This window comes from Emiliania huxleyi (genome assembly GCF_000372725.1).
Source record: "Emiliania huxleyi CCMP1516 unplaced genomic scaffold EMIHUscaffold_5, whole genome shotgun sequence".
In the NCBI taxonomy this organism is placed as follows: domain Eukaryota; phylum Haptophyta; order Isochrysidales; family Noelaerhabdaceae; genus Emiliania; species Emiliania huxleyi.
This window is the reverse complement of record NW_005198244.1, coordinates 818,939-831,927: the sequence shown is the minus strand read 5'-3', so window position 1 is coordinate 831,927 and position 12,989 is coordinate 818,939. Positions and strand designations below refer to the sequence as shown.

Genomic DNA, 12,989 nt, shown 5'->3' with positions numbered 1-12,989 from the left:
GCCCCGGCCTCTACCCGCGACCGGCGCTGGGACGGCGGGCGTGTCAAAGTCTTCACCGACCGAGAAAGATGTCCGAGTGCGAGACCCTCCAGCCCCCTGTGTTGGCCATCGCCAGATCGGCGAGCCGCTGGTGTAGCACGCCGATCTTCTCCATGGAGGTGGCGAAGAGGTTCGCCGCGTCCAGAGCGGTCAGAAGCCGCGACCAGAATGCCCCATTGAAAAGCACATGTCGACAAGGGCCAAAAGAGCGAGAGGCATATACTCCCCCCCCCCCCCCCCCGCCCCGCCGCCGCCACCAATCTAAGGTCAATCAACATGCAAGAGAACCCTGACATCCAAACGCAGCCAGCCTCCGGTGCGCGACCCTGCGCGACAGCATGTGTGTACACACCCTGCGGCGCCTAGTCGTCGAGCTTGGCCTTGATGGCGTCGAGGGTCTTCTTGGCGTCGCCGAGGAGCATGTCGGTGTTATCCTTAATAAACACTGGGTTGTCCGCGCCCGCATAGCCCGCGCCCATGGAGCGCTTCATCACGATCACATTCTTGGCCTCCCACACGTGCAGCACGGGCATGCCTGCGGTGTCGAGGACAGGGGGCGGGACCCCCGTGGGCGGTGTGCGCGCGCGGCACGGGCGCGCGCGCGCGCGCGGCGCGAGCCTGCGATGATCGAGTTGGGGTCCTCGATGGCGGCCGAGTTGACGGTGTCGTTGGCACCGACGACGAGGCAGATGTCGGTGTCCTTGAAGTCGTCGTTGATCTCCTCCATCTCGAGCACGATGTCGTACGGCACGCCCGCCTCGGCGAGCAGCACGTTGAGCTGCCCCGGCATGCGGCCCGCCACCGGGTGGATGGCGAAGCGCAGGTTGACGCCCTGGGCGCGGAGCTCCTTTGCGATCTCCGCCATCGCGTACTGCCCGTTTGCGACGGCGAGACCGTACCCCGGCACCACGATCACCTCCTTGGCCGCCTTGAGGTTCTCGACCGTCGCCTCGACGTCGGTGAAGGTCGCCTCGCCCTCGAAGACCATCGCCTCGCCGCCGCCGGTGGCCGAGGTGCCGTACCCGCCCAGCAGCACCGACACGATGTCGCGGTTCATGGCGACGCACATGATGTGCGTCAGGATGGCGCCGGACGAGCCGATGAGCGCCCCCACCGTGGTGAGGATCGGCTTGTCGAGCATGAAGCCCTCCGCGCAGAGCGCCCACCCGGAGTACGAGTTGAGCACGGTGATGACGACGGGCATGTCGGCACCGCCGATGGAGGCGGTCATGTGCAGCCCGAGCCCTGCCGCCACGCCGCGCCGGGTCGGCGCCGTGCAGCGTGGGAGAGAGCAGACACAGTGCGCGCGCGCGAGTGTGTGTGTTTGCGTGTGCGTTGAAGGAGCGGGGCCGCTGCGTGCCAGAGGGAGGGCGCTCCACGGCCGGCACCCCATGCATCTCGGCGAGTCTCGGTCGCACCTCCCGAGAGCACGCCCATCCCGGCGAGCGCAACCATGCCGGCGGCGGGATGGGAGTGGCCCATCGTCATGAGCAGGCCCATCATCGCGACGGTGCCGGCGCCGGCGGCCATGTTGATCTGGTCGCGCTGTTCGAGCTGCAGCGGGGCGGAGGCGAGGTTGCCGTTCAGCTTGCCGAAGGCGATCACCGATCCCGTCGTCGTGACGCCTCCGATGACCGACGCGAGCGCGATCGACGTGAGCCTCACGCCGTCGAGCATCTCCGGCGAGTGGGCGGCGTGCTCGAGGTAGTCGGCCGCCGCGGAGAAGACGGCGGCGAGGCCGACGAGCGAGTGGAAGGCGGCGACGGTCTGCGGCAGCGAGGTCGGGTCGACCCGCTTCGCGATCTCGTACCCCGCGAAGCCGCCCCCGCCGAGCGCGGCGGCGAGCTGGACGTAGGTCGACGCGGGCCACGAGAGCGAGCCGATGGTCGCCGCAATGCCGATCGAGACGCCCGACATGCCGGAGACGAGGCCCATGCGGGCGGTGGACTGCGAGGCGAGGCCGGCGATCCCGCCGATGCAGCCGAGCGCCGACGCGGTGGCGGCGATGGAGGCGGCCTGCGGGAAGCCGAGGTTGATGAGGCCGAAGCCGCCGATGAAGCCGGCCGTCGGGTAGGCGTACAGCTCGTAGAACTCGGGCGGGTCGGTCGGCCGCTTGAACATGTCGAGCATCTTCTTGGTGACGAGGAAGCCGCCGGTGATGTTGACGGCGGAGATGGCGGTGGCGGTGAAGCCGAGCGTCTCCGAGAGGGTGGAGGGGACAAGGCCGCCGCCCATCGTGTACATTCCTCCGACGGCGGTCATGCCGGAGACGGCGTTGGTCACGGCCATCAGCGGCGAGTGGAGCGAGTGCGCGACGCCCCACACGACCTGGTAGCCGATCACGCCCGAGAGGGCAAACGTGGTGAACATGTTCGAGAAGGCGGCCGTCGGCGAGACGAGCCCGACCCCGAGCATCGCGGCGGCGCCGTAGCCGGCCTTCTTGGCCGACTCTGTGTACATCGCCTTGTAGTCCTCCTCCGTGAGGACGACCTCCTCCTTGGGCGGCGGCTTGGGCGGCGGCGGCGGCGGCGGCGGCGGCGACCACGGCCACATCATCTCGCCCTGCTGCAGGACGGTCATGCCGCGCACGGCGACGTCCTCCGGGTCGAGCGCGAAGACGCCCTTCTCCTTGGTGGTGGTGGGGCCCGCCGCCGCGATCCACTTTTGCTGGTTGTTTGCGTAGAGCGACGAGGAGGTGGAGGCGAGCCGCGAGTTGAGGTCCGTGTAGCCGATGCACTTGACGCCGTTCGGCGTGGTGATCATCTCGTCGGGCACCTACACGCCTCACCGCCCACGAGTCCTCACAGAGGCGGGCGGTGCGAGACGACCCCTCCTCGCATCTCGCACCGTCGTCTCGACGTTGCCGCCGGCGGACGCCGCCAGGTCGACCGTCACCGAGCCCGCCTTCATCTTGCCCACCATCTCCTCGGTCACCATGACCGGCGCCTTTTTGCCCGGGATGAGCGCCGTCGTGATGACGATGTCGACGTCCTCGCACTGCTTGGTCAGCATCTCGCGCGCCGCGGCGTGCCACTCGGCGGACATCTCCTTGGCGTACCCACCGCCGCCCTCGCCCGACTCCTCAAAGTCAACCTTGAGGAACTCGGCGCCCATCGACTTTGCCTGCTCCTCCACCGCAGCGCGCACGTCGAACAGCTTGACGATCGCGCCCATGTTTTTGGCCGTCTGCACCGCCGCCAGCCCTGCGACGCCGCCGCCGAGAACCATCACCTTGGCGGGGGGCACCTTGCCCGCCGCGGTCATCTGCCCCGCGAAGAAGCGGCCGAACACGCCCGACGCCTCGATCACCGCGCGGTAGCCGGCGATGTTTGCCTGCGACGAGAGCGCGTCGAACGCCTGCCCGCGCGAGAGGGTTCGCGGGATGCAATCCATCGCGAAGACGGTCGCCTTCTGCGCCTGCAGCTGCTTGACGAGCGCGTCGTTCTGCGCGGGGAAGACGAACGAGAGCAGCATCCGGTCGCCCACCAGCTTGGCCTCCTCCTCCGTCGGAGGCATCACCTCGAGGGCGGCGGCGGGCGGCGGCGGTGAGGGAGGGCGGCGGCGGTGAGGGCGGGTGGTGGGGCATGTCGAAACGAGGACAGCAGCGAGGAGAGGCGGCGGCGGCGTGTACGTCAGTTCTGTGGGCGGCAGCGTTGGACACGGGCGGCAGCAGTGAGGGCAGCAGCAGTGAGGGCACCTTTGTGACGAGAGAGGCGCCCCAAGCCTCGTCGCGTGAGACGACGCTGGCGCCGGCCTTCTCGTAGGCCGCATCGCTAAAGTCGGCTGCCGCGCCCGCGCCGGCCTCCACCTTGACGGTGATTCCTTCCTTGACCAGCTTGGCCACGCTCTCCGGCGTCTGACCCACGCGCTTCTCCATGCTGGCGCTCTCCTTTGGCACGCCCACGCTCAGCTCAGAGTACGGTACGCTGTAGATGGACCTGCTGCTGCTGCCGACGAAGGCTGCCGGCCCCAGCCGGGGCGCGGCCACGCGCGCCAGCAGCCTGGAGCTGCTGCGCATGTTGGGTGCACGGCACCCCGATGCGGCGCCTGTTTCGCGATGACGATAAGCCGACGCGTTTCTTTTTTGAGGAGAAATCGGGTTTTTTGCTTTCTTGCAGCCCCCACAGGCATACCAAAAGCGTTGAGATAAATTAAAGAAAAAATGACTTCACTCGGCGCGGGACCTTCGAGACTCGGACGTGGGGTAGCGGTGGGCGGCAAACACATGGCGACGCGGGAGGGCGTCTCGGGCGCGCCTACGCTGAAGGCGGCGCCCGTCGGATGCTCGAATGCCGTCTGTGGGCTGGTCACGGCTAGTGAGCCCGTCGCCGGCAAGAAGGTGCGGCTGACTGTGGACGTTGGAGAGGAGCAGCCTCTGACGGTGCTATCGGCCGCGTCGGTCGACACAGGTGCGCGGATCATTGTTGCGCTGGTGGGCTCCTCGATAGGGGATACCGAGGTGACGATCCCAACCATCTGTGACGCTGCGATGCTCGGGTGGGACGGACGGGGCGCCTCCGGGCCCGCGACCCTGCCAAAGGCGTTCAGCCCAGGAGACGCGGCTCCGTCCGAGAGACCGAAGGCTGGGCGTGCGGCAGCCGCCGAGGTGGACAAGTTGGGCAACGTCGTCGATGGCGCCGGCGTCGACGCGCTGTTTGTGTCCAAGCCCAAGCTGTCCAAGGCGGAGAAGGAGATGGCCAAGCTCGAGAAGGCGGCGGCCAAAGGCGACACGAAGGCCGCCACAAAGCTGCAGCATTTGCGCCTCCGGCAGGAGATCGAGGCGAGGCGCGCTGCCGGCGAGGAGGTGTACACAGACGAAGAGCTGGAGAAGGCGGGTCTAGAAACTCCCTGAGGCTATGACTCTACCCGCTATACATGCGCGTGCGTGTTACGCTTACGACATGTCGTTTTACGATTGATGTGTGTCCGTGGACGTGGCGGCATGCCGGCTCCGCGCTCGGAGACGGAGTAACGTGTGTGTGCCCGAGTCTCGACCCCGGCGGCGCCCGCGCGGGTCTTCCCCCCCGGTGGCGGTGCCCGGAAGCCCGGACGCGGAGCGGACGCGGCCGGGACGCTGGAGGCGGGTCGCGGGAGACGCGCGAGAGCCGAGACGAGAACGAGCGGTTGACACTGGCAGTGGGGCACACTGGCTAGTGCCATTTCACTCTGACACGCTAATCTTGAAAACGTCTCCAACGGAGCTCCGTGTTGCTTCCAGCGCCCTCCCCCGCGCTCCCTGCGGCCATGGCCGATGCTCCTAGAAAGAGAGGTCATCTGGCTACCGCGAGAGCGACCCAACTCGTCGACATCGTCCGATGATGGTGCCGCAAAGTCAGCCTTCGGAGGCTATCGTGGGGTCGAGCCGGCAGTAGCCGTGACATGTGGTTCCACCACCCCTCGTAGGCTTTGCCTCTGACCGCCACCGTTCCCAGGCTGCCTAATTGGATGGAAAGGAAGGCTCGGCGAGCGTATAGAAGCGTGCTCGACCTCGTCGTGGCAACCTGCACGGCAGCGCTGGTAGGCGCGATGAGCGTCGTGCCACCTGACCCGAGACGGGTCGCAGGCGTCGTACCGAGCGCGTCGAGACCGTGTCCTGATGTGATCTGCACGGGTGAGTCACGTCGGCGTCAAAGGAGCGACGTGCGACCTGTCAGAGCTTGATCTCCAATCTCAGCGGCGTCGAGTCGTCTCCGGCGGCGATACTTTTGTACCTCCCCAGGACGCACAGAAGCAGCTGCGACCCCGCCGAGTGGACGGGGGCACTCCGCGCCACCTGCCGAGTGCCCCCGTCCACTTGGCGGGGTCGCAGCTGCCTCTGGAAGGCACCGAGAGGGACAAAATGGCGCAAATGGTCAAATCAAGGTTTTGTAACGCGAGCTGTGCCACAGTGAAATGGCACTAGCCACTGCTCTCTGGGTGGGGGGTCGGGGTCGATTAAAGCCGGAGCCCGAGACTAGGTCGCGAGCACACAACTCAGCAAATCTCCAGAAGCGAGCACACGGTCGCCCACATGACAACAAGAATGACCCCTGTGAACCGCGGGAGAGCCAAGAGCGTCCACTTCTACGTCTTTCTGGTCCTTGCCCGCCGGCCCAAGCCGCCTCTTCGAATCGCGAGCCTACCCCCGCTCTACTCGCCGCCGCCGCCCTCCTCCTCGCTGCTGCTCCCCTCTCCACCCTCGGCCATCAGCTGCGCCAGCGGGTCCATGGACGCGCACACCTTGGCCTCCTTGCCCTCCTTGCCCGCGCCCTCGTCTTCGCCCTCGCGCCGCCGCTTGCCGGCGGCGGGCTCGGGCGGAGCGCTGCTGCTGCCGGCCGAGGACCCGGCGCCCGAATCCGCGCCGTTGCCGGCCGCCGCCGCCTGCAGCCCGCTCGCGAGCGCGTCCGCGACCGACTGGCGCGCGCCCTCGCGTGCAGCCTCGAGCATGTCGTCGTAGGCGTCGTCGTCGAAGCGCTCGATGGGCGGCGGGCCGGGCGCCTTGCGCGAGGCGGCCAGCTCCTGCTTCTTGCGCTCGCGCTCCGCCGCGCCCGCCTCCCACTCCCTCAGCCGCGCCTCTGCGTTGACGTGCCGGAGCCGCCGGCCGTTGAGGTCGCGGCACGCGTCAAAATCGGTCGTCTTGACGCCCTGCTTGCCGGAGGAGCGCAGCATCGCGCCGAAACCTCCCTTACCACCCTCCAGCCGCAGCAGCAGCCGCACCGGCAGCGCCGCCAGCTGCGCGACGTCGAGGGGAGCCGCATCCGAGAGGTCGCGCGCCCCGCAGGCGAGCCGGAGGAGCGGCGCGGGGATGCCGGTGAGCGCCGAGGCGCGCGCGCGCAGGTCCGAGACGCGCCCCCCCTCCACCTCGACCCATCGCGTGCGGTTGGAGAGGTCAACGAGCTCCGCGACCGTCTTGCCGACCATGGACTCGAAGGGGCACCGCCCGCGCCGCTTGGTGCGGCTCGAGTAAGGAAGAAATCCGACTATGCCAGAAAGGGGCGCCGGTCAAGGTTGCAGCGAGATCGGCGAGAGACTGCGAAGAGAGATAAGCAGAGGCGGACGCCCAAGGGTGGGCGACGGCTAGCGCATCACCCCTCTTTAAAATCCCTGTGTGGTGGCGGCGTGGGCGCCGTCCTCAACCATCCCTCCCTTGGGTTGTCTGTTTTCTTTCTTTCTTTTTCTACCTGATTTCTCTCCTGTGTGGTGGCGGCGTGCCGTCCTCCCCCCCCCCCTTTCTTTCTTTCTTTGATTTCTCTCCTGCTGTCATCTGTGATCACGTGGAGGAGCAGACTGTGAACAAGACTGAGAGAGAAACAAGGAGCGGAAATGTCTAATAAAGTGGAGGCGGAAGTTTCGGGAAGAGCCCGGCAGTACGAAACCTCCGAAGGCCATGGGCGCCGAGAGAACATTCCCTCGAGAGGACAAAAAGAAAGGCGTCGCACCCCCTCCTTGGGACCTTGCGCAGTGTCCCCCGCTATGTGTCGCCGTAATCGGGGCACGCTATCCTGTGCAGGGGTCAGGGCAAGCGGGGCGGGGGGCAGTCCCATCTCTCCTGTGTACGGGTGGGTTCTGTCTCCAGTCTGGGAGGGGGGCAAAAACAAAAGATAAGAATATCTGTGATTTTTTTCAAGCGACGGCAGCTCAAAGCGGGAGGGAGCGGAGACAGTCGGCAGCGAGCGAAGTGGGTGAGACTGATGATGCTCCTTCGACTTAGGGAGCGGTTCAGCTGCTGGGCGGGCTTCAGGGTGGTGCTCACGCGAAAAGGAATCGACGCGATGTACAAAGTCATACAAAGCATACAAGAAGAGGAGAAAGAAGAGGAGAGGCGCCAGTGATGACGAAGCAGAAGCTAGTGCAGACGAGGGCAGGGCAGACCCGGGGACGGCGGAGTCGGACCAGACGGCATCGGCCGCCGAGGGAACGTTGGGAAGAGGCACGAGGAGGGCGGCGACCGTCAACCGACTATGGAGGACCCGTCACCAGACGACGCAGGGCAGACGACGGTGAGGCGGAGCAGTCGCGCAGGGCGAGACGAGGGAGGGAGCAGGACGTTGCGGAGATCAGCAGGAGGATGTACGAACAACGAAGAGATTAGGAGCAGCAGGGACCCGAGGGACCATGTGGAAGACGGCTAGTGCTAGTCCCCCATCTCGGGAGGACGACCCCGGCTAGTCGCCGACCACACCCACAAAGAACCCTGCACAAAGATCGCAAGGGCGGGGACCTATTCCTTTTTACCCATCTCACAGTAGAGGTGTCCGTGTTATTTATTTATTGAGAGCGGCCTGCTTGGCACGCAGCTGCGTAATCGTCGGCCCGCGTGCGCGGCTCTTCACGGCTGTGCCGGCGAGTTGGCGTTCACGCGCTGAATCATCATCGTCATCGCTCTGTCTGTGGTGCTGCTTCTCGCGTGCGTCCTTGGCACTTGTGCCCGCCTCATTCACCCACGAGCTCGTATGCCACGTCGCCGCCTGTGTTTGGGTTTGTATGTTTGCGATTTGGAATTTGCATTTGACTGTCTAGTTCTTTGTTTTTATTTATTTATGATTTTTTTCAAACATCAAAGCAGGACGAGCGCCATTCGTGTGCCGGAGCCGTCCTGCGGACTCGAGTAAAGTCGAGACGGAAGTGCCCACGGGGTGTGCAAGGAGAGTGCAGCTCCTGCCCCCCCCCCCCCCCCCCGCGCGCGCAAGGCTTCACAGCAGGGCGGCGCCATTCGGTGTGCCGGAGCCCTCCAGCGCCGACCGCCGGACCTCGTACCGGCTCTTTGGGCGGAGGCGCGAGGGGCCCCAGTAGTTGACATCCCAGGCCAGGCGACTCGCGTGCAGGAGGCCCACGAAAGCGTGGCCGGGGCAGTCTCCCCACTTGCCCGGCCGGACGGCGAGGCCGGGGTAGTTGTGGTGGTGGTCGTGCGAGTCTTCTCCGACGGCGGGCGAGATGAAGAGGGCGACGGCCTCGAGGAGGAGGTAGAGGGGCCACTCCTGCAGCAAGCCGGCAGACGCTGGGTCGTCGACGGCGACGCACTCGCTGCGTGCCGCCTCGTGCTTGCCCGCAGGCTGCGCGAGGCCACCGGCCGCCTCCTCCTCCGCCCGCCTCGCCGCCTCTCCGAGCGGGTGGTTGCGCACGTTGAACCAGAGGGTCGAGGCGAGGCCGGTCCACGAGGTGGTGAAGCAGACCTGTCTTCACAGCCAGGCGTGTGAAGAGGCACCCCTCCTGCGCAAGCCACGTGCCCGAGGTGGCGAAGCACGCCCACAGCCCGGCCGGCCCGAACGCGGCGTATGCGGCGGCGAACTCGGCCAGCGGCGGGAGGAAAGCGAGCGAGTCGATGAGCCGCATCCCCCAGCTGTCGATGTGCTTGGGCACAAACCGCTCGTCCACCGCCAGGTTCGAGCGGACGGCGTCGAGCCCCTGCCCTCCCACGAAGAAGGTGAGCGCGCAGAGGCGGCCGATCAGCTGAGGCGAGTGCGGGTCGAGCGGCGACGTGTCGCAGAAGCGGTGGTGGGCCCGGTGGCGCGACGCCCACCACAGCGGCCCGCCCTGGAAGGCGAGGCAGCCGACGGCGGCGAGGACGAGCCCGGTGGCGGGCCGCACCTGCTCACATCGAGGGGCGTGAGCGGCGCCTCTGGAGGAGGAGGAGCCCGGGGGCGGGTGGGTACGTGGAAGGCGGCGTGGGCGGCCCATCGGTGGAGTATGACGGACATGCAGACGCCGTTCTTGAAGACGAGGAGGGCGGGCAGCGCGAGCAGCGCGAGGAGAGGGTGAGGCACCACCGCCGGGGAGGCGAGGCAGGTGAGGGAGGCGACTTGGAGCGGCAGCAGCACCGTCACCATCGTGAATTGGTACCCGTTCGGCCCGCGCGAGTAGGGCGTGTCTGGCGCCCGGGCCGCCGCGCAACGCACGTCCTCCGCGCACATGCGCCATGCACTCAGCGAGAGGAAGAGGGCGAGAGCGAGGGCGGCGGCGAGGTTCGCCAGAGGGAGGAGGGCGAGGAGAAGGCAGGCCGGAAGGACCATCGTAAACGGCACCATGAGGATGTAAGGGCGCAAGCCCAGCAGATAGCAGCGCGGCGGCGCGAAGCCAGCCTCTGTCAACGCGACGGCAGCCGGTGGGTGGCGCTCGCGTTCCACCCAGCCTCGCTCCACCAACCGCCACCGCGCCACTGCCCGCTCGAGCAGTGCGCTGTCGTTGAGAAGGAGGTTGACCTCCCGGTGCGTCACCTCGGCCGGATGGTAGTCTGGCCTCTTTGCCGATGGCACAAGCACAAGCGGATCACTCGAGTCGGCGCTGCCACCCGCATGCAGCGCGTCGATTGAGTTCGAGGTAGCATCGCCCAGTGCTCGTGCCAGAACACGGCGAACGAGGTCGGCGCATCGCTCGACCCTCGCGGCCATGCGATGTGAGGGTTGAGCCGCACGGGGCGAGATGACAGGGGCACGAAGGAGGTTGGGCTCGGGCTCCACGACCAGCCCTTCGCCACAAGGTCGCGTGATGCGGTCGCAGATGCCGCACCCCTCTCGATCTGTTTCTTTTCCTGGGTCTTGGGCAACGATGAGGCGCAGAAAAACGGTATGGCGGGTGGAGTGCTCTCTACTGCCGCGGCGCCCATGTCGGTTCGGAGGCGCCCGGCGGCCGCGCGCTTGGTGCCGACGTCGACCGGCTGCTCTCGCGGCGCCGAGGCGTGCGTGCCGCTTCGGTCACGTCACGCGCGCTGCGAGGTGTCTTTTGGCTTGTGAGCTTGTTTGTGTCTGTGTGTCGCTCGTGCGTGTCGTCATCATCTGTCCCGCGTCCACCCATACCGCGCTGGTGTCCAGTCCGAGCCTGGCTGTTCTTCACCTAACCTAAGGCAACTCCACGTCTCCACCAACGGGGGGCGCCGGGATTCTTTTTCGTTCCTTCGTGGTGTGTGTACGCTGTCGAGAGGTTTCTATTCTTCACCAAGACTGCAGCAATTTCCAACTACCTCACCGCCCGGCGCAGCTCACCATTTCGATCCAACGACCCCTACGACGACACAAGGCCGGTGCCTCCTCCGAGGAGAAGCCGGTGATCGATCTGGATTAGGGTTGTTTCCCCCAGGATTAGTCTTCTCTGCCTGCGGGAACACCCTCGGGCGGCCGGGTGGGGCTGCCGCCAGCAAGCCTGTCGCTGGCGGCCGCAGTTTTCTGTGACCCACCCACCTCTCCCTTGTGTTTTGTCTGGGGAGGGGCTTCTCCTGGCTGCGGAGTCGTGCGTGCGCAGGGCTCTCCTCTTTGCTTTCTTCTACTCCCTACCACCCGATCTCGTTCCCGCGTCCCGCTACCAGAGAGAACTCTCCTGCACGATGGCCAGCGCGCAGCGCCAGCGGGGCCGGCCTGAGAGAACTCTCAGTCTCACCACTCCCGCGACCCGCCGACGGACTCACCTTTCCCCCCAGTATAAGTATAAGTTTGCGCGTTGCGTGAGGCTGTATATAACGGTTAATATCACGAGTGGTTGTGAGCTGCTTCGTGGCGCCTTTTGCAAACAAAAACATGCGCACTCCACACGTAACATAGTCACGCAAGATGAGACGCTCCCTCGGCGCAACTCACTCCCAGGGGCCGCCCCAGAGAGCTAGCCATCTGCGGTCACTCCCAGAGGCCGCCCTGGAGCTTTCCCGCGCGGCGCTTCCTCCGCTCCGATCGCTCGCCCGCCGCCGCCGCCGGCCGGACCTGCCCGGCCGCGACGCCGCCTCGCCCCGCTCCGGCCCCCGCCCCGTCCTCGCCGCCGCCGCCGCCGCCGCGGGCAGCGGCCTCCGCCTCGCCGGCGATGACCTCGCGCGCCTCCATGAGCGCCCAGCCGAGGATGTTGCTGCCCCGCCAGAGCGCCGGCGTCTGCACCGAGGCGTGGCCCTCGTCGAGGCCGATCCCCCAGTGGCGGTCGTTGGACGTCGCCTCGGCGATGAGCGCGCGGCCCGTCTGCAGCAGCGCGGCGCGAAAGTGCGGCACGCCGCGCGCCTTGGCGGGGAGGGGCGGGGAGGGGGTGAGAGGCAGGGAGAGGCAGCACGGGGGCGGGAAGCAGCAGGGCGAAGACAGCGGCGGCGGCGAGGAGAGAGGCAGCGGGGAGGGCGGCAGGGTGGCCCCCGCCTTTGCGAGGACGATGGCGTGCGCGACGGTGCAGACGACGCGCGTCCACAACCGCTCGTCCCACGGCGAGACGCCCCGGCCGAGCCGCTTCGCCTGCGGGACGTGCTGGACGCGTCTCGGACGTGACCTTCTCGGGCGGCTCGAGCGGCCGACCAGCCGCATCGCCTCCGCCGGAGTGCGCGCGCGCGCGATGGCGTCGAAACTGGCGTAGTCGCGCATCGCGGCGGCCTTGCAGAGCATGATGAGCTTCTCGCCAAAGGTGGCCGTCAGCGTGGCGGAGCGGCCCGACGCCTGCAGCTCCGCGCGACCGCAGCAGCGGGGCAGCTCGCACGAGACCTGCGGGAGAAGTTCCGAGAAGGCTCGGGGAAGGGGCCCATCCGTCTGCCGCAGCGCAGCGCGGCAACTCGCACGCCTCCGCGTGCTCGAAAAAGTTTGAGAAGCTGCGGTGCGCGCCGCGGGCGTGGCCGTAGAAACCGACGACCGGCTGCGCCTGCGGCGGCATCTCGCGCCACCGCGTCGAGAGCTGATGCCCCGTCACCTGCAGCCGGTCGTCCTCGTCCTCGCCGCCGCCGCCGTCCGCGCCACCGCCACCGGCCGCATGCCCAGTCGAGGCAGCGGCCGTGCCAGCGCCACCGGCGTGTGGCGACTGTGCTGCGGCGGGCGTGCCGCTGGCTCCGAGGAGCTGCTGCGCGACGCCGTCGCCGCAGAGCCGCGCGAGGGCGGCTGTGTCGCGCGCCGCCATCGCCTCGCGCGCGCGCGTGGAGGAGGCGTCGGCGAGCGAGGGCGGGGCGTCGACGAGGAAGGCGTCGCGCCCGAGCGTGTAGCCGTTCTTTGAGAGGCTGGCCGCCTGCTCGCAGCTTCAGCCGTCAA

The 12,989-nt window shown here is 67.4% G+C and overlaps 4 protein-coding genes across 4 annotated transcripts; 1 reads left to right on the top strand and 3 right to left on the bottom strand.

Moving 5' to 3' along the window:
• Positions 1 to 295: 295 nt before the first annotated feature.
• EMIHUDRAFT_426015 (NAD(P)+ transhydrogenase/PNT) lies at positions 296 to 3,247 on the bottom strand. Its single transcript, XM_005767029.1, has 4 exons — positions 2,887 to 3,247; positions 1,458 to 2,814; positions 631 to 1,284; positions 296 to 574 (listed from the first exon to the last, which is right to left on the bottom strand). Exons 1-4 carry the CDS (start codon positions 3,211 to 3,213, stop codon positions 402 to 404), a joined length of 2,511 nt encoding a protein of 836 aa, XP_005767086.1. The 5' UTR covers positions 3,214 to 3,247; the 3' UTR covers positions 296 to 401.
• Positions 3,248 to 4,264: 1,017 nt separating this feature from the next.
• Positions 4,265 to 4,891, top strand: EMIHUDRAFT_197138 (hypothetical protein; the record flags this gene model as incomplete). Its single annotated transcript, XM_005767028.1, has 1 exon — positions 4,265 to 4,891. The coding sequence occupies one exon, from the start codon at positions 4,265 to 4,267 to the stop codon at positions 4,889 to 4,891; it is 627 nt and encodes a 208-aa protein (XP_005767085.1).
• A 1,084-nt stretch (positions 4,892 to 5,975) lies between these two features.
• EMIHUDRAFT_432555 (hypothetical protein) lies at positions 5,976 to 6,966 on the bottom strand. The gene has a single exon (XM_005767027.1). The coding sequence runs from the start codon at positions 6,937 to 6,939 to the stop codon at positions 6,169 to 6,171; it is 771 nt and encodes a 256-aa protein (XP_005767084.1). The 5' UTR covers positions 6,940 to 6,966; the 3' UTR covers positions 5,976 to 6,168.
• A 1,745-nt stretch (positions 6,967 to 8,711) lies between these two features.
• On the bottom strand, positions 8,712 to 10,028 carry EMIHUDRAFT_96351 (hypothetical protein; the record flags this gene model as incomplete). Its single annotated transcript, XM_005767026.1, has 3 exons — positions 8,712 to 9,191; positions 9,394 to 9,606; positions 9,672 to 10,028. 3 exons carry the CDS (start codon positions 10,026 to 10,028, stop codon positions 8,712 to 8,714), a joined length of 1,050 nt encoding a protein of 349 aa, XP_005767083.1.
• Between the last annotated feature and the right edge of the window lie 2,961 nt (positions 10,029 to 12,989).